The sequence below is a fragment of the Capsella rubella genome, unplaced genomic scaffold (genome assembly GCF_000375325.1).
Source record: "Capsella rubella cultivar Monte Gargano unplaced genomic scaffold, Caprub1_0 scaffold_3, whole genome shotgun sequence".
In the NCBI taxonomy this organism is placed as follows: Eukaryota; Viridiplantae; Streptophyta; class Magnoliopsida; order Brassicales; family Brassicaceae; genus Capsella; species Capsella rubella.
The window spans coordinates 10,611,186-10,631,671 of NW_006238921.1; the positions used below are offsets into that span (position 1 = coordinate 10,611,186).

A 20,486-nucleotide genomic window follows, 5' to 3' on the forward strand; every position below is an offset into this window, starting at 1 on the left:
AGTAAGTCGCTCACAGCTGGTGCAAATCCACCTCCTTGGTTCTTATCCAATTTGGGACCAAATTTCAACAAGTCTTTCTTTACACTTCTAAACATTCTTCACGCATCTCAAGCAGTTATAATTAATCAAATTCATTGTATAATAACATATTCTAACCCCAAACAACTCTAGACAACACATTTACTACCTCAAAGCAATGTTTGTGGCTTCTTAGCCCATTTGGGACCAAATTTCAACAAGTCTTTCTTCACACTTCTAAACATTATTCATGCATCTCTAGCACTTGTAATCAATCAAATTCATTGTATTATAATATTTTATAACCCTTAAAAACTCTAGATAAGCCATTTAATACCTCAAAACCATGGTTATGGGTTCTTATCCCATTTGGGACAAAATTTCAACAAGTCTTTCTTCACACTTCCAAACATTATTCAAGAATCTCTAGCACTTGTAATCAATCAAATTCATTGTATTATAACAAATTATAACCCTTAACAACTCTAGACAAGCCATTTAATGCCTTAAAGCAATGTTTGTGGCTTCTTAGCCCATTTGGGACCAAATTTTAACAAGTCTTTCTTCACACATCTAAACATTATTCATGCATATCTAGCATTAGTAATCAATCAAAGTCATTGTATTATAACATATTCTAACCCTAAACAAATCTTGACAAGCCATTTACTGCCTCAAAAAAATGGTTGTCGGTTCCTATCCTATTTGAGACCAAATTTCAACCAGTCTTTCTTCACACTTCTAAACATTCTTCATGCATCTCTAGTACTTGTGAGTAATTTCTTCCAATTGTGGGTGGATAAGAAAGTTATTTTATGACTTATCGAATTAAAAAAAATATATAAATTCCCTCATCCTTCGTGGTAGTATAGTGATACATTAAACATGAAATTACAATACGATTGACCAAGTGAATATGAGACTCACAAAAGCCAAAAAAACTAATGACTATATTATAATTCCCAACTAAAGCAACTCACATACACGCATAGCACATTTGTAAAAATAACATCCTTCGCACTAAACATCATCACTATGCCTTCGCAGTAAACATCATCGCCAACTAAAGCAACTCACATACACGCACATCACAGTTGTAAAAATAACATCCTTCGTAGTAAAAATCATCGCCATGCGCGTCGCTGAGCAGTCTGATTTTTTTAATACTTTCGTCGAAGGGAATTGCCACACCTGCCTAAAACATCCAAAACACGAGGGACGAAAGTTAATGAGATTGTCTGTTAGCCTTTCACACATATGTTCTAGATCAATGGAGTATATTTCGTGGGTGCGGTCACCAAAAAAAAATCCCAGATTATTTCGAAAGGCAGCACCTGCTAAATCGCTCCGCCCAGCGCACATTTGAAACATGGCATACCCTAAGGTTACGTCACCATTCATAGATACAATTCTTGAAGCAGCGATAACGCTCCTTTGACATCTAGTGCTTGAGTGATGAGACGAAACGAGTCATAATATAGAGCTTTTCCATTATCAAAATTCAAACAACGAGTAAAAAAATCTCCAAATCTGACCTTTGCATAAGTTGCCCAGGTTGATGCACATCGGTGAAATGTTGGAAGAATGTAAAACCTCTCTAGACAAACCAATATCTCTTTCACGTTTGTTGCTTCGAATAATGGGACCAAGGGAATCGCAATCTTCATCTCTAAGCTTCTTTAGTAGTTTTTGGAAAATATCATTAGGTAAGTCATCAAGGTACATGTTTTTAATTTTTAAAGAAGTTGTCGTCTTATTTAAACACAACAACAGTGTTAAATGTGTCCTATGTTTCATTTTATAGACATTTTGTTTGACGGGGGTCTTGATAGGGTTTTGGTGGTGTGGAATATTCCAATACCTTTCCATACTTGTACATATGGGACATTTTAAACATCTTAATTATTCAAAAGCTATTAACTTCTGGGCCATTTAGAAACTTATTACCGTCTTTTTTATGGCCCAAAAAGATAGTGTTTCTGATGTCAGGGAAGATATTAGTACAACCAGCCAAGGTCTGCAGATGTGAACTCTTTATGGATGCAATGAAATATTATGAATGAAAGTTAAGTACTGTAATGTAAGTTAAGATATGTAGTTCAATATTATAATAGTACGATCATTATAATATTTTACAAACCAAAGGCTTAATGTACCACACAAAGGAGCCGGTTCAGCTGGAAAAATTGGCACACAAACAAGCGTGTTCCATGCATGCCCATAAGCTAGGTATACGTTTGCCGATTGTCTATTGTTCATCTGCCTACGATACGATTGAAAAATATGAGTAGTTAGATATCCGTATATCTGCGGATTGTCTGTAAATTATAAGGGTAACGCTGGTATTTAGAAATATATGTACCCCTTCTACAATTTTCCCCATACATGTCCCCTATATTACTTATTTTTAAAAATGTACTACTGAGCTGAATTTCTTCTAAAAAGAAAAGAACAAGTCAAAATTTTATTTCAATACGGGGGAAACTCTATTTAATATATATGAGAAAGTACAAGTAAAAAATACAACTCAGATTACGATATTTTATCAACTAAATAATTTTTCATTTTTCATTCGGGTTAAAAGGTTTTTTGGGCTTAACCCGATTGGGCTCGGGCCGGCCCGAAAAGCCTATAAACAAATATATTTTGAATTTTTTTAATATTTTAGTTTGATTAGTAAATTTTGATTAATGAATTAGTTTTCATATTTACCTACTCGTCTTACTCAATACTTTTAAAATATTTATCTATGATATTTTCTATTATTTATATATGTCAAAACTGAACAAAGCTAAAACTATATATATAAGTATCTTGATTTTGAAATCATCAAAATATATTAAATTTTGACTCTATCATCTACTTTAAAGTATTTTAGTTCCATGTTTTATTGGGTTATAGTGTAAATAATTTATTTGGTTTTCATTTTTGCTCTTAAATTAAGTTAGTTTTATTGAATATTGAGAAGTTATTTAAAATTCAATGCATTATTTTTATAGTAGACCTTTTTTTTAATCATCTTCTGATTTATTAATTATTGCAAATTATGAGAATTGTTACAAAGATAATCTACCATGGGAAATTCCTTCCGACCCTATTAGATTCACTATTGACAATTCCTTTGATGATCTTGGACACCATCTTCTTAAATAATAATAATAAATCGCATTATTTGGGTCTCGAACTCCAGACCTCCTGATGTAGAAGCATTACTAAACCCTTGGTCAACAATATTGGACCGAAGAGACTTCTTATAGTGAACCTTAAAATATTGTTTTTTAAAAACTATTATGAACTTAGAAATTGATTTTTTTTTATCGATAAGCAAAGCCCAAAAAAGCCCGAAAGCCCTGCAGCTTTATTAGGGCCGGGCTCAATCTTTGAAATATAAGCTCGGAAATTTTCGGGCCGGGTCAGACCGGACTCAAATATATGAGGACTTTACAGGTTTTGGACCGACCGGACTAGCCCGAGTGACATGCCTAACTGTAAAACATGATTAAAATTAATGTAACCTCTTACCAGTTTTATTTAGACCATGCACATCGGTTTGGGTCCCAAAAAAAAAATTAAAATTTTTTTTCTTGTTTTTCTTTCAATTTAAAAAAAACAAACAAAAAGATAACCAATCGCGTACCGCCACGTATCAGTGGAGCCCGCAAATAGGGAGAAGCAAAACGCAGGACCGTTCGCAATTCTGCGTACGTCCTTCACTTTTATTTTATTTTTAAAAAAAAAAATTGGTTGGGACTTGGGCTACTAACGCCAATAAACTTGCTCTTATGTCTTTGTTAAAAGTATGCATACCGTCTCCTTATAAATAAATTATCAGCTTAATACACAAATTACCTCATTTTACATTATTTTTATGAAAATTGTAACACGCGACTCCCAACTTCTTTCAAAAGAGGCTTTTGGATCAAGGACTTTACATATCTCTGGAATTTTTTTTTTCTCACCTATAATAATTAATTTATTATATATGCGAAAAAAGCTTTTTCATTTCATTGAACAGCCAAGCATTGCAGGAAGAAAAAGAAAAGTGGAATCTTACTTTAATTATATTAAATAATCTAAACTAAAAGACAAAAATATTTCAGTTCAATAATGCCAAATTACATTGGTCCTATTAATAATTTATTTCAATATATTAAATTGTATCAACCAGATTATATATAACTATCTAATATATATATATATATATAGAGAGAGAGAGAGAGTAAAAACTATTTTTAAGAAAAATTCAACTAAAACTATTAATTATAAGGGTTTGTGTGATGGTTTTTAAATGTAGTTGTAATTAAATATAGGATATACGATTTATGGGACCTTTAACTTATTGACTAAAGTCACTAAACTGAGTGGGATCGAATCAAAATATCCATTACAATGCATATGCTTTGCTTTAAAAGTTGTTAAATTTGGAAGAAAATAAGACAAACGAATTGAGTAAAGAATAAAAAGTAAAGCATATACCACTAAACATATAAAGAACAACATGGCGACTTGGCAAGCAATAAAGACATACCAGTAACCATCCAAACACTTTAAAATAAAACTAATAGGACCAAGAAGAAGATAGAAAATATATATAAAGAAAATAAAGAAGAAGATTGCACTTTAAAAAAATTATAATTTTGTAAAGAAAAAACAATTTAGAGTGTGCTGGATTAGATGCCGACAGTAAGACATCTTATCACGTAATTAAGGGGCCATTGTACCCATTATGCTTGTTATTATCTATTACTTTAGTATTAATTCTATCAATTTTTTCTAGAATATTGTAATGATGGTTTGATTAATTTTCAACTACCTACTGTACAATTCAAATTAGAGGTATCGAATTTGTAAGCTATCTATACTCTATCGATCAGAACCTATCTTAGCTTTGATTGTTTCAGTTTCTAGAAAAAAATATGTCTTAAGTATCTACTCGATCGAACAGATCAGAAGCTAGTTTTTTAGTTGATGGTGGATTTGATGTTGAATAGTTATGATTACAAGAAAAAAAATGTTGAAAAAAAATGTTTTTTTTAAATAGTCCTTAGGAGATTATTGAATTTTTAACTATATTCGTTTGTTCAGGAAAAAAAAACTATATTCAAGAGGAACAAATGGAATAAACTATAACTTCTATAACTAATCCTCATCTCACCTATCTTAATTTTAGTTATTCTCATTCCTCTAACTCATCTAACACACTTTTTATTGAGATTTTGTATAGTTATTTTTTTGTGGATTAGTGAATTCATTTATTTAATTTATTTGTAAACAGAACTATGTTTATATTAACCAACTATATATATGATTTACCTAGAACTGACAAAAGATTGAATATAAGCTATATAGAAATTAACCTCTTGAAGTTGTATTAAAACTAGAACCAAAATATCAAATTTATTTGACAGCTTGTGACTAAAGAGTTAAACTATTCGAAGAATCCAAAGATCTCATTGTTCTTTACTAGTTCTATAAATTAGCCAATAAATTTCAATCCCTTCTCCACCATTAAATCATTATCTCAAAATATATATATTATGATGAAAGCAATCCAAATAATGTGGATCGACCCAAGAACCTACTTTGTTACTACTTCCTTTACATCATGAATATCTAAAATGTGGTCCAGCAACACATTATTAGCACATCAAACCAAAAACCACAATTTTCATATCAATGCTAGCTATCTTATGACAAGATTTGACAGTAAAAGCTAAGTGGTAAAAAAATATAGAGAGATCCATATCATGCAACTAAATTATGAACTGATCCTTAATAAAATATATGTATCTTAAACATGACAGATCTACAGGTCATAGCTAGATCTAAACCATTTCCATCAGACAACCAATACAATCTTCCCATACCACCACTACTATAAATTAGAAGAAAAAAGTTATAGATCCCATTTTTTAAAAACAGATTTATATTTATTGTATTCGTTAACACAAGCATATAAAGAAAATTAGGGTGTTTCTAAAACAAATCAAATTAACAAAAAAATATTCACTATACGTATGAATGATCTGGGAGAAGATCTGATTAATAGAATTGTGTTTATATATATGAAACTATTTGACTCTGTCTGTATCTTCCCACAGCTTTATTGAACCGCAAAATCAATCGAGCAGATGTGTAATAAAATCACTATAACCATAAGGCAAATAAACAAAACAAATCTGAAGAAGTGTTGCAGTTCAAGAAAGCTGTGGAAGAATACAGAGAAGGTCATTGTAGAATAGACGAAACCCTAATAGATGAAGAAGAGAGTGAGGGCAAAACGGTAATTAGACAGATTTTTTTTTTTTTTTTTTTGGGTATCAGAAAAATAAAAAGGAGAGAGGTTGAAATTGTGAGAAGGAAGTTGTTCGATGGAAAGATATTTATAGGGACAAGAGAAGAGAAGGGGTCATTCTTTTTACAGCACCAATCCCTAGGAGAATATTGGCTTCTTAACACATTTTTTTTTTTGGGTGTACGATTTGTTATTCATATGATTAATTTAACATTTCTCATTTATGTTTCATTGCATTTGCATGTGTTGTATTGGTGTAGTACGAGACTATACAGGGAAGTGTACAAAATTCAGATTTTTAATATATATTGGTTTTATTTGATATGATTTTAAATAATAACATGGTGACAAATAAATGATATTTTTCTTGTTGGTCATTCGTGTCTAAGTTACTAATATTTGATAGAAAAAAAAAATTCGTAGTCATGTTAACAACAGAAATATTTACATTGATGACTTTAAGTTACTAATATTTGATATGGTTTTAAATTTCAATTAAACTGACTTTAAGTTTGAACAAGAATAATAATAATTCACTTTTACATAATTCAAAATATATAACTGATGAAAAAATAACAGAAATGGAGTTTAAAATAAAAATAAAAAATTATACTGAAGCTAATGACTTAACCTTATGTTTAAACGTGTTTAGATACTTTAGATGATAAAAACTAAAATAACATAAAAATATGAATTAACTGATAGTTCTTATTTTTGGTTGTAAACGTTGGTAGTGTATTGTTTAGTCAAATCATAGCTAGATACCAAATATGAAATAAAATAATTAATAAAATAATGAAAAATATAGTATATAGCTAGCTAAGGATAGACTCAATAAACGAAAATAAATTGGTTTTCATGTATGAAATAATCTTCAATGTGTACTTATTAAGTGGCATTAGCATGACTTCGCCAACTAGTGTGTCTAGTGTCAATGATCCAAACAAATTGTGACTTTATCCATCTAGTTATATGACCTTTTCTAGACTTGTTCCTAACACCAGTCGTCACCCCAAGAAACAGAACGTTAAGCTAAGAAATGATACCAAATAATAATTTGCATACGATAAAGTACATGTGCACATGCTTCTCCTATTAAATAGATTTAGCATTAAATCTTACTAGTGTGTTGATGATGGGGATGAACTTTTCTTGCAGGCCATCTCCATATCCATGACAGCCAGTAAAGATAAGAAGCAACATGAGCTTTAGTTATTGACAAATGCATTTTTATTTAGCCTGTTTTCCCTGAAATTTAATTTAATCATAAAAGAGATTAATCATTCACATTTTTGCTATTTTGGAGAAAGATATGCCAGTTTTGCTATTGATCATATATTAATCTTACCACCAGTGTGTCCAAGCCATTTTCTTCATCTTCATTTTAATGTAACCCCAGATTTTTGAATATCATCTTGTATATAAGGTTCTATGTGTTTTTCTTTTTGGTTTTTGGTTAGAGTAGGTGTACTTTAGTATGCTACAATATTTTGACATTTTATAAATAAATATGGTATTGTAAAAATAATTTTGTGATTTTGTTTCTTGAGGACAAGTCATTCATTTTCCAGAATGACATTATTACTTATTAGGACATATTGTTTGGTCAAAATTCAATCCTCTTTTGGAAAAAGAAACTTTTCCCTGATACAAGTTCTGCATTGGATACATACATGCGTGCTATGAAGTTTTCTTTTGGTTAATTAAATCTGTACATAGGAATCATGTCAGCATTTTTTTGTTATTTTCACTAAAGATAAAAAAGAACTTCAGTGCAATTTATTGAGTTTGGCTAGTTACATATTACTTCTTAACTAATTTTACCGTTCATTTTTTTCATATAATTAATAGGATTTGAGTCTAAGTTCGTATAGTTTCTAGCATCCGAACCAAAGTAAATTATATGTTTTTGACCTAAACACAACTCATACAGATTAATTTTATATTTTGACTAAAATTTAATGTTCTAAAAAGCGATTTAAGAGGTCACCTATGCCCCGTCTAGGCGCTCCCTTACACTCCGTCTAGGGCTAAGCGTTTGGTTGACGCGTAGACGAACGCCTATACAGCCTAAAATTACATAAGTTCTATTTTTTTAATTATTAACTAAATATATTTTTTTTTTATGTTTTACATCTATATATATATATAATTATAAATGTTTATATATTATTAATTAACTTAAGACAATATTTTTTAATCATATTTGTATATTATTTTTTTATTTCTATAACATAGACTTTTATATTATTTTTATCTATAATATATATAATGTTTTGTGTTGTAAACACTTAAACCGCCTAGACACGTCTAGGTACCTAGCAGTTTTTGAACCTTTCTGAAATCTTTATCTATTTGTTATTAATTATTATTGTTTATTTTCACGCTTAAAATCATTTTCAAAGCTTATTACAAATGTAAGTGATGCTTATAAGGTTTTACTTTTAAATTTGAGAAAGGAATAAATAATGAAGAAATGTACAAAAAGAAAAGATGTTGGGACGAGAAAAAAGAGAACATGGAGGCATGTGGGTGGTAGGGTCAATGTAGTAGGAAAAGAAGGTTACAGCCCGTCTTTGCCGGGACGGAGGTCTCTTTGTCTACCCTTCATCCCCGGACTCTCTCTTCTTCTATTATTATTTTAGTTTTTACTTTTATTTGTTTTTTTTTTGCTTTCCACATAAAGTTAAGTGATCTTTGTTTGGATCGATTATTTACGATCACAAAGCTGTAAGGTTTTTGTAATTTGTAACGTACTATTTTTTTTTGTCTAGGTGGTTATACAAGTTTACTATATAAAGTTTGGTTTTCAAAATTAGTAGTTAAAGTGTGATACGTGTTAGCTAAATAGATAAGATATTGACAAATATCAATTTTAAATTTACTTAAATATTTTAAAATAATAAATATAAAAGTTTTAAACTTATTACAGAAAAAATATATACAGAAAAAAATTTGTTCCTATACTAAAATATCATTAAACATCACTATTATTAATCGAAAAGTTTTATAGAAAAACAATATTCTCTCGAGATTTCAATTCACAATAAAATAAAAATACATTTAACTGAAAACTTAGATTTCAAAGATATTTTTAATCAAAAACTTATACTTAGTAAATTACACAAAACAACAATAATTAACTAAAATATGGCTATGAAAATCTCATACCAATGTTGAATTAGTATAAATAGTCAGGAGATCTAAGCAGATAGGGAAGTGTTTTCCTCTTTCTCTTTAGTAAAAGTCATTCGTTGTTCTAATATTCAAGCGGATAAGTTGGCATGCCGTGTGCATGTTGAACCGCTACTTTTTCTCTATCTAAACAATGTTCCCACCTCTTGGCTCAATGATGTCATTATAAAAGCTGCTGACAAAAAAAAGACAGTAAAAAACATGTATAACGTACACATGGACTAGTAGTTTTAAAAATAAAAACTCATTTTCAAAAATATTTTTTGTAAAATATGAGACAATAATTTTAATTAACAAGACGAGATCATAAAATTTGGATATTAAATAACAAGTAAAAGACGGGAAAGTAGAATTTAGAGAGCTGAACTGAAAATCAACTTTTCTATTTCTTTGAAAAACAAGACATTAAATACTAGGCATGAGACAAAAACATGATAATTCGTAAAATTAAAAAAATTATTTAAACTATTTTTGATTGAATACATGAAAGAAACTTTATGTAACGGTTCAAGAGATCAGAAAATTTGTACAGATAAATTCAGTTCCAAATTTTAAATATAAAATACTGGGTAGAATGCGTGAACATAAACTACTGGGTAGAATGCGTTAATTACAATTTTTATTTTCATATTTATTTGAAATATAGAGACATGAATAACGGGTCAAAAAAATTTTAATCGATAAATTTTTTTCTTAGTTATTCTCGCTAAATTATGGGACAAGATATTTAGGTAACATGATGGTGTTATAAAATCCGGATAGCTAATTTAGATTTCAACTTTAAATTTGTATAAAAAATATTGCATCATGTGGTGTAGTAGGAAATATCATATTCGGACATAACGAACCGCCTGTCGGAGAAGAGTAGGTCCACATGCCAAGAGAGGACGTAAGGTCCACAAGCCATGAGAGGACGTGGAGTTCACTGAAGATATAACTGTCGAGGCTTTACAAAAATAAATAAAATAATATAATAGATTGTCCGTGCTATAGCACGGATTATGTCTATTGACTAAACATAATTCCATGTGCTGTAGGACAGGTTACTACCTAGTAATTATCATTAATGCATAAACAAAGATATCATTTAGTAGTGATTGAATTTTTTCTATGGTTTCACATGAGAAATCAAAACGTATATAACCTACATGTCTTATTGAAATATGAGCTAGAGGTCTTTTAATTTTCTTTGATCCATGGCGAGTAATGCTCCTAAAATCATATAAGCAAGTCTGCATAAAAATAAGATTTGTTGCATTGTACTTCCATAGGAACCATAAACAGAAACACGTAAAATATTAACATAAATATAGACTTTAAGCGTAATAGAAAGAAATGTTGTAATTGGGGTGGTTGAACCCTTATAGATATAATTTTTCTTTGTTCAAACTCCGCATGCACTTCGCGTCATAGATGCTTTGCTCTCTTCTTTCTTTATTGGACGGTTCGATTCAGATGAATTTTGCCGTTCTTTCTCAACTAAAAATGATAAGACTTTAATTCACATCAAGATTATGATTCGTTTTCTATGCCCAATGAGATGGGAAATTTTAACCTCCTATGTCTACTTTGGGGCCCTTCATCTTTCTAACGCAGGGCTTTCATCGAGATATCGGCATATTCAATCAAGTTATTAGTTTTTAACAAATATTTCAGTATTTTCAGCTTTATAACTTACAATATGTATATCATTTTCTTTTCTTGATAGTAAAACACACAAAACAAAATCATAATAACAATATACAAATCTATATACTAAAAATACCAAAAAAATAATATTATTATCTTTAAAGAAGTATCACTAAAATTAAAAATAATTCATAAAACAACAGTATTTAAATATGTTATTTTCTATATTTTGTTGAGTTATTATATTTTTGTTAATATTAATCTAGATTTATAAATATCAAATTATTATATTTATTATTTTACATATTTTCAAATAATTATGAGACACAACTAAAAGAAATACTTTGGTTACATAAATATCGATATGATATATATAATTTGTTTTTGAATTTAATGTTAAATTATATTCAAAAGAAAAATAACTTTGTACAACTAGTGCCACGTTCCCAAAAAGAAAAGCCGAAAAAATTGAAACAGTTTTAGGACTCTATAAAAAGATTAACTTTGAGAACAAAGCCATGCTTGGTAACTATCATCGTATCTATGATCTCCAGCCCGCCGAATTGAAGAAATCTGGTCCCTCACTTGTTTGTCTATCCATCTTATAAGTTGAGCTGCTGGTGTTGAAGCTTCGCCATGCCTCCGTCCATTGCGCTCTCTCCAAACACCATAGATATATGTTTGAAAAACGTATCTTAAAAGGAAAGCATGTACTCGATCATGCTGAGTTGAGATAAGATCTAGCACAACAGACCAATCTGTGGAGAAGTTGGAACAGAGAAGACCCTTTGCAATAGAAGTACAAATTTCTGAGACATAGTCACATGCGAATGATATATCATGGTTTTTACGGGTTTTTAGCCATGACATAAGTCTTATTTATAGAGTTTTTATAGTGTTTTCGAGTCTTTTTGAGTCATTTCAGGATTAGGGGCTATTTGGCATGGATTGGAGCATTTCGGAGCATTTGGAGAAGATGTGCCAAAAGAAGATACTGGGAGAGCATATTTGGTATGAGTGTCGACACCAATATCTGACGGCAATTGAATTTCTCGTTAAATTGAAGTTTGGAAGATTTGCAGATTCAACACAGAAGTTTCTCTTATTTGCAATTAAGCCCAGTTCGTGGTTTAAACATATATATTGAGTTTTTAAAGTTTTGTTAAGACTTAAGCTTTATTTTGGAGAGAGAGATTTGTAGAGAACTAGGAGAGAAGAATCAAAACCTCCTTCAGAGAAGATTCAGAACTCCTTTACTTCTTCTATTGATTTCTTTAATGATATCTATTTTATTCATGATGTTTGTTTCATTCATCATGTCTGAGTCGATTTCTTGTTAGGTTTAGGGTTTTCAAAGGAATTCATGAATTGCTAGGTTGTTAGATTTTTAAGATTGAATCAATAGAGTTCTTCATCTAGATTGTGGTTAATTTGTTCTAGAGTAGTGAAAGCAACCTAGATTCTGATCTTAGGTTTATTGGTAGACACGAAAGTGTTATTGATTTCCTGAAAATAATCTAGATGAGCAAAATACCTATTCGCAAAGAGATTTGGTGTAGGGATTTTGTGAACTTATCAAACCTGAATCAAATGCGTGTCTTAAACTTATAAATTTGTAAAGAGATTCGGAATTTAGGGTTCTAGACATAGATAGTCTTTGCAACGAAAGTTGATTGATTATATTTTTTTGATTTGAGTTCAAGAACAATGCTTTGTAAATCCTGACATATTTATTTGCAATTCTGAATTTCCTAAGAATATCCCTAGGCCTAGCATTTCCTCATTATTGTTTTAAAACAAATCGTTAATTTAATTTGCTGTTGTTATTTAATTTAAAACCTGCTTGCTTAGCTTAATTTAATACCAATTATTTATTATGTAATCGTTGAGTGCCTGTGGATTCGATCCCTAAGTACTACAATAATCTCTTAATTGAGAGAGTAACTCAGGGCAAATTTGAGCCGATCAGCGAAGAACAAATGATTTCTGGTCTCCACATGGTTATGACATAAGCCACATTGTGGGTACCAGAATTGGTGTCCCGGGCCAACGGCCCATTCCGTTTAGGCCCGTTGACAAAGGCCCATTATCGGAGCTGTCCAGCCCGCTAGGCGGAGTCCAGTGGGAGCCGAGGGTTTGAAAGGAGAATCGAAACGGGCTATTAGCGGATCAAACGGCACCTTAATGAGAATGGCGCGATTCGCGGAGCGGAGTTCGCTGGGCGTGCAATGCTTGCCGGAGTAGTATAAGTAGTAGGGAAGACAAAATATAAAAGGGTCGGTTTTTGGCAAAAAGATACTAAATAAAACTAAGCACTTTTCTCCCAATCATTCGCAATTCTATTTTCGAGTTCGGACAGGGAATTAGGAACCCACTCAAGTTCACTCCATTTTCAGTTCGTGGATTTCAGCTCCCACATTTTGGCGCCGTCTGTGGGGATCCTTATTCCCTAACCCACCGATTCCCCGTTTCTGACCTTCCGTCTCCAGCCTAGCAAAATGTCGAGCAATTACAGTCAGGTAACTCTCGGTTCTATTCAGAAGTTGTTGTAGGATTTATCCGAGAAGACAGAGCAGCAGCAGTCAGCTACAGCCGCGCTCTCGGAGAAGCTCGGAGGATTCGAAGAGCGGTCTACCGCTCAGGTGGCCGCCTTGTCCGAGACCGTCTCCGAGCTGTCCAACGTCCACAACGCTTACGCAGCCCAAGTGGACGCGCTTGTGGAGGGGACATCCGTCAGCACCACGCTCCGCAGGTCCCGCATGCTCGATTTTGGTGGGGCGTTACCGGCGACGTCCCAGGGGAGCGGGCGTCCATCCCCCTTAGTCGCAGCGAACTCGGCAGAAAACCAGCCAAGAGAGGCTGGTTTGTCGGCATTGGCACCTCCGCAAGGGACGGCCATTCCGGACCCCGGCCGGGAAACTCCTCCTCCCGTGAGTAGGAACTCCACGCCTGGTCACATCCGCACTCCGACCCAGCACAGGGCGGTGGCCGTGCCCAATCCAGAAATATCATTCTTCCAGAATGAGATCCGGGCCATGCAATCAAAGGTCCATCATGCGACGAGCTCTTCCCCGGATATCGATCGAGTTATCGAAAAGTCGAAGCGGACTCATTTCTCACCTAGAATCTCGACAATGCGCATCAAGGATTCGGACCACGAGGCAGAAACAGGGGCTTACCCAGCAATAAGTGGACCCGGAAGGAGCAGGAAGATGATTTTTTCTGCGAACTCCACAAGGTGGCTGGACATGCTACCCGGAACTGCAAAAAACTCATGCATTTACTCGCCGAAAGGTTCATGAACAGAGGAATGCCGGATATAACAATTGACGAGCTCGATCAGGCACATAATGCAGTTCAGCTCGTAGCTGAGGCAGTTCCCGAGGAGGAGGAACTCCCCCTGGCCAAAAAACCAAAGGCACTTATTGAAGAGATCCCTCAGGGAACGAAGAAGCGTATCGACGTTATTATGGGCGGGTCCAGGATATTCCAAAATTCTATCAGGGCCATTAAAGACCATCAGAGGAAATTAAACGAATCGGCCCCAAAGAGGCAAAAGACGTGCGAAGTCTACCCCGAGATAACTTTCTCGGAAGAAGAGAAAGAGAGCCTCGACTCCACTCACGACGACGCGCTGGTCATTATTTTAGATGTAGCAAACCACGAAGTGTGTAGGATTCTGGTTGACACGAGGAGTTCGGTGGATCTAATTTTTCTGGATACTCTTGCAAGGATGGGCATAGACATGAGTCACATCATCGGACCTCCGGCTTCCTTAGTATCGTTCACCAGCGAAACCTCGATGTCCCTGGGAACGATAACCCTTCCGGTCGCTGTGTAGGGAGTATCCAAGATGGTGGAATTCACCGTCTTCGACCGACCGGCGGCCTATAACGCTATTTTAGGGACTCCGTGGTTGTATCAGATGAAGGCGGTCCCGTCTGCCTACCACCAGTACGTCAAATTTACAACGCGTAACGGAGTCCGTGAGATACTGGGCAGCCAGTGTATGGCCAGGAGTTGCTATCTGGCCGGGCATAAGTTCTTGATCCAATAGCAACCACAGCTCGAGATCGCCAAGAACCCGATGAAGTGTAGGATGAACGGCGACTTTTACGAAGAGATCCAGCTCAATGAGTTGTTCTCCGAGCAGAAAGTAAAAATTGGGGCGGGCTTGTCCCCAAAAGTTAAGGAAGAATTGGTTAGCTTCCTACGAAGGAATAAGTCAACCTTTGCGTGGGAGGTTAAGGAAATGGTTGGTATCAGCACCGACGTGATATCTCACAAACTCAATGTCAACCCCACTTTCAAGCCAGTTCGGCAGAAGCGTAGAAAGTTGGGAAAGGAGCGGGCTGAAGTGGTGAATGCCAAAGTGGACCGCCTGCTCGAGGCCGGCCTTATCTGGGAAGTCCAGTACCCGGAATGGTTGGCGAATACGGTGGTAGTCAAGAAGAAGAATGGCAAGTCACGGGTCTGTGTTAATTTCACCAACCTAAACAAAGCTTGCCCAAAGGATAGTTTCCCCCTCCCGCATATCGACCGGTTGGTGGAGTCCACTTCGGGGCACGAGCTGTTAACGTTTATGGATGCTTTTTCGGGATACAACCAATTCATGATGCATCCCGACGACCAAGAGAAGACATCTTTTATAACGGATCGAGGGACCTTTTGCTACAAAGTGATGCCGTTCGGGTTAAAAAATGCTGGAGCTACCTACCAACGGTTGGTGAACAGGATGTTCGCCGAGCTGTTGGGAAAAAATATGGAAGTGTACATTGACGACTTATTGGTGAAGTCGATGGAGTCCAACCAGCACGTCGGGCATCTCGAGGATTGTTTTGCAATCCTCAACAAATTCGGCATAAAGTTGAACCCAACCAAATGCACATTTGCGGTCCCCTCGGGAGAGTTCCTAGGTTATATTGTGACCGAAAGGGGGATCGAGGCGAATCCTAAGCAGATAAATGCCTTTCTGTCAATGACTTCACCACGGAACCTCCGTGAAGTTCAGCACTTGAATGGGAGGATTGCGGCTCTAAACAGATTCATCTCGAGGTCCACAAATAAGTGCTTACCTTTATTCGAACTCCTTCGCAAAGGCAACAAGAATTTTCGGTGGGACGAGCAGTGTGAAGGAGCATTCGGGCAGCTCAAGCAATATCTGTCTAACCCTCCTGCTCTCGCCATGCCCGAGCTCGGGGAACCCCTGTTTCTATACGTCGTAGTATCTGAATACGCCGTGAGCGGGGTATTAGTAAAGGAAGAAAGGGGAGAACAGAGAACGGTGTTCTACATAAGTAAAACCTTCATAGGAGGTGAAGTTCGCTACCTTATGATGTAGAAGTTAGCTTTGGCTGTGGTCACCTCGGCTAGGAAGCTTCGACCATACTTTCAGTCTCACACGATTGTGATTCTAACCTCGCAGCCATTGCGAACTATTCTTCACAGTCCGAGCCAGTCAGGGCGGATGGAAAAATGGGCAATCGAGCTTAGCAAGTATGACCTAGAGTTCCGAGCCCGAACTGCCGCCAAATCACAGGTGCTCGCCGAATTCCTAATCGAACTACCGATTGCCAGTACAAAAAGCGAAGAGAAAGGTCCGTGGACACTACATTTCGACGGGGCCTCGTCCCAACACGGCAGCGGTATCGGAGTAAGGCTTCGCGCACCCACTAATGAGGTGATTGAGCAGTCATTTAGATTAGCATTCGACGCCTCGAATAACGAAGCTGAGTACGAAGCACTGCTAGCTATACTCGGCTGCTGACTCGTTGGCGTCCTTTACCTCGACCTCGGATCCCGCATTCACACGGATTATCCCGGTGGAGGTCCTGGAGCGCCCTAGCGTTTGCCTGAGCGAGGTGAACATCCTTACGAGGTCAATGCAGCGTCGGCTTGATAGAGGGGAAATAGTGCATGAGCTACCCGTCGTCCCCACCAAGGCTGTCTGACCTCGAGGGAACGCTTCGGTGCCGGAAGATCTCCATGTTCCCACAAGTGAGGAGAACTCCGAAGCATCGGCTGGGACTCCAGCAGCCCAATTCCCCCGCGGTGAGGAGCCTAGGGATGAAAGGCCAGAGGACTTCTCGGAGCTCCCAGAGGAGGACCAATAAGCGGACTGGAGAGCCCCCATCCTAACTTACCTAAAGGAAGGTGAGCTTCCCCAGGATAAGCGGCAAGCTCGGAAGATTAGAACCGTATCGGCCCTATTCTGCCTACACTCCGAGGGCCTGCTCCGTCGCAGTGTCGGAGGTCCTTATTTAACTTGCATCGCTGGTAAGTCGCCGGGGATAGTGATGCGGTCAGTCCATGATGGACCCAATGGGGATCATGCAGGACTGTGAAGAGTTTGTAAGAAATTGCGAGAAGTGCCAAAGGCACGCCCCCACTATTCATCATCCCTCGGAACTCATCTCAGCTCCCTACCCGTTCATGAGGTGGTCAATGGACATAATAGGGCCTTTGCATAAATCAACAAGGGGGGGTGAGATTCCTACTGGTCCTCACCGATTACTTTTCCAAATAGGTAGAGGCGGCTGCGTATTCCGCTGTAACGAGTTCTCAGGTCCAGCAGTTCGTATGGAAGGATGTGATTTGCCATCACGGACTTCCGTACGAGATAGTAACGGATAATGGGTCGCAGTTCGTATCAAGGCAGTTCGAAGCTTTTTGCGCCCACTGGAAGATTCGGTTGAGCAAGTCCACACCCTGCTACCCGTTGGGGAACGGCCAGGCCGAAGCAATGAATAAAGTAATATTGGCTAACCTAAAGAAGCGGCTGGATTCATATTAGGGTCGGTGGACCGAGGAACTACAATGCGTATTATGGGCAATCCGAACCACGCCTCGGCGGGCAACACATGAAACCCCTTTTTCGCTAGTGTATGGGACGGAGGCAGTAGTCCCGGCAGACCTCGCTGTACCAGGAGTCCGGGTAACCATGAACCCCACAATGCCCGAAGAGAACGAAGAGTCTCTTCGGGATGCCCTCGATTTCATCGAGGAGAAACGCGATCGGGCTTTAGTTCGTTTGCATTATTATCAGAGCACGATCGCGAAGTATTACAACTCAAGAGTAAGGGGTCGCGATCTTAACGTGGGTGATCTCGTGCTAAGAAAAGTTTACGAAAATACAAGAGAGCTTAACGCCGGAAAACTTGGCGTGAATTGGGAAGGCCCTTACAGAGTTATCGCCGAGGTGCGTAACGGGGTTTACCGCCTGGAGGAACTGTCCGGAAAGAAGGTCCTCAGGTCGTGGAATGCCTTCAATCTTAAGCGATTCTACACCTTTTAGAAAGAATATATAGTAATAAACACTTGTAATTGAACTACGCTGTGCTTGATCCCCTTTTGGGTACGTAGGCAGCTCGGTTTGTCGAGTTCAGCTAATAGTATAAGTTCTTTTTAAGAAGAGTGGTAATAAAGCGTTTCCACATCTTAAAACGATATAAAGCAAGCTTAGTAAAGTTTAAAGCAATTAAAAGAGTGCGACCTCCGTGGTCAAAAACACTCGAGCATAAGTCTCAAGAAGTTCGTAAAATAAAAAATATAAAAACAACCGAAAGTAAAAGTAATAATAGCAATAAACAAAAGGGGGGGTCTAAGACCAATACAAACCCGAAAAGGAAGTTAAGTAAGTCCGGAGTCCACGGCAGGGTCTTCGGAGCAGGCCAAAGGAGTGCCAGTCGCCTCGCCCACAAGAGCTTCATCACCCCCGGGGTTCATAAAAGCATTTACCTCCTTGCTCAAGCCCGGCTGGATTGCCTCCAGTTCCTGGTTCGGTACAACAGGGGGGTCAGAAGTAGGCTTCTCGATCATAAGGGGAGCAGGAGCGGGGTCAAGCACGAATTCGGGGGGAGTATTTGCCAATAGAGCATTATACGATGCAGGGTCAAACGTTAAGTCCTTTACCTTTTCAGCCTCAAGGCGAGCAGCCTTCTCGTCAGCTTTTAAGGTTTCGAGCTCCTCCTTCAGGTTGGCAATCTCGCCCTTCTCGATCTCTCCTACCAACATCCGGTTGGCGGTGATCTCAGCAGCTCGGATTGTGTTGGGGATTAAGCGGTCATGCTCCTCGAGATGCGACCCGATCTTGTCGATCGTGTCTCAAAGGTTGGCTCGCATCTTCTTCCGCTCCTCTCTTCGTACCCTCTCCATCTCGGAGCCATTCCCTGCTTCGAGGAGCTGATTTCTGAGTTTGATCTCCTGGAATTCCTTTTTCGCCTCTGTCTCGGCGGTGGTCGCCTGGAGGTACAGTTCCCCAGCCAGCTTTAGCTTGTCTTGACAAGTCTCCAGGGAAGATTCGGCGATATGCAGATCAAGCTCGACGGTTCTGAGCTTCTTGTTGAACTTGGCCACCTTTTCCACCTTAGCCCGGTTGGAGACCTCCAGGGACTTGTGCTTCTTCACCTCCTTCTCTAAGTCAGAGATCAGAGCTTGCAAAACCCCTATTTCGGTGGCTGAGGGACTGGCGAGAAGCTGCTCTTCGTAGTGGGCCACCGAGCTGTTAAACTCAAAGAGCATCTACCAAAGAGAGGAAGGTATTTATAAGGGGAGTAGGCTTACCTCGCCGACCTTCTCGGCAAAGCGGAAGTAGTCCTCCCGGTTGTTCACGGAGATGTCCTTGAAGGCAGGAACCCGAGCTCCTTGACGGCTGAAGCCCCGCATCATGTCAGGCAGGGATTTTGGCAGAGCTAAAAATGAAGCGTTTGCTCACGTATTAAAAGTGAGCTATCAGTAAGTAGATTACCCGGGAGTTTACGCCTCGGATTCACTTTCGGGTCGGCGGAACTTGGGGCCGCGGGCAAGGAGCCCTTCGAGGCAGGGGTCTCAACGGGCTTCTCCTCAGTTCGGGGCTTGGAGCTCGCACGTACCGGACGTGCAGGTTCCGCGGCTTTCTGCTTTTTTGACCCGCTGGCGTGGCCCTCTTCAGAAGCTGGGCGAGCAGCGGGAGATTTAGCACTAAGGTCGCTGTCGGGAAGAGTGATCACCTCGCGGCCCGTGCCCTCCGAGGGAGAGACCAAACTGGAAGACTTCTCCTTCGAGGAAACTTTGGCCCTGGTGTCCGTTAGTGCGGCAGCCATTTTCTTCTTTAGTTCCTTCTCTTTCAGCTCTATCTTTTTCTTGTGAGACCTCTCTTCGCGGTAGTTCATCTTGGGAGGGGCGGACTGAGGAGAAGAAATAGTAAGAAACCGATTACGGATGCGGGCACCGGTCTCACGGATCTTGGGTCAGGTGAAGGAGTCCCAAGCAGTTTCAGCACCGCAGAACGTGATGAAACAGTCCGCGAAGGTTTGAGACAATGGTCCGCGGTCAAGGGAAGCTAAAAAAAAAGAGAAGAGAAAATGAGTTA

At 37.7% G+C, this 20,486-nt stretch overlaps 1 protein-coding gene and 1 pseudogene across 1 annotated transcript; one reads left to right on the forward strand and one right to left on the reverse strand.

Annotated features, from left to right (window-relative positions):
- The first annotated feature begins 15,389 nt into the window (after positions 1 to 15,389).
- LOC111831517 lies at positions 15,390 to 18,431 on the forward strand (annotated as a pseudogene).
- A 335-nt stretch (positions 18,432 to 18,766) lies between these two features.
- On the reverse strand, positions 18,767 to 20,286 carry LOC111831518. Its single transcript, XM_023786133.1, has 4 exons — positions 19,884 to 20,286; positions 19,709 to 19,827; positions 19,283 to 19,657; positions 18,767 to 19,225 (listed from the first exon to the last, which is right to left on the reverse strand). The coding sequence occupies exons 1-4, from the start codon at positions 20,284 to 20,286 to the stop codon at positions 18,767 to 18,769; spliced, it is 1,356 nt and encodes a 451-aa protein (XP_023641901.1).
- Positions 20,287 to 20,486: the final 200 nt, after the last annotated feature.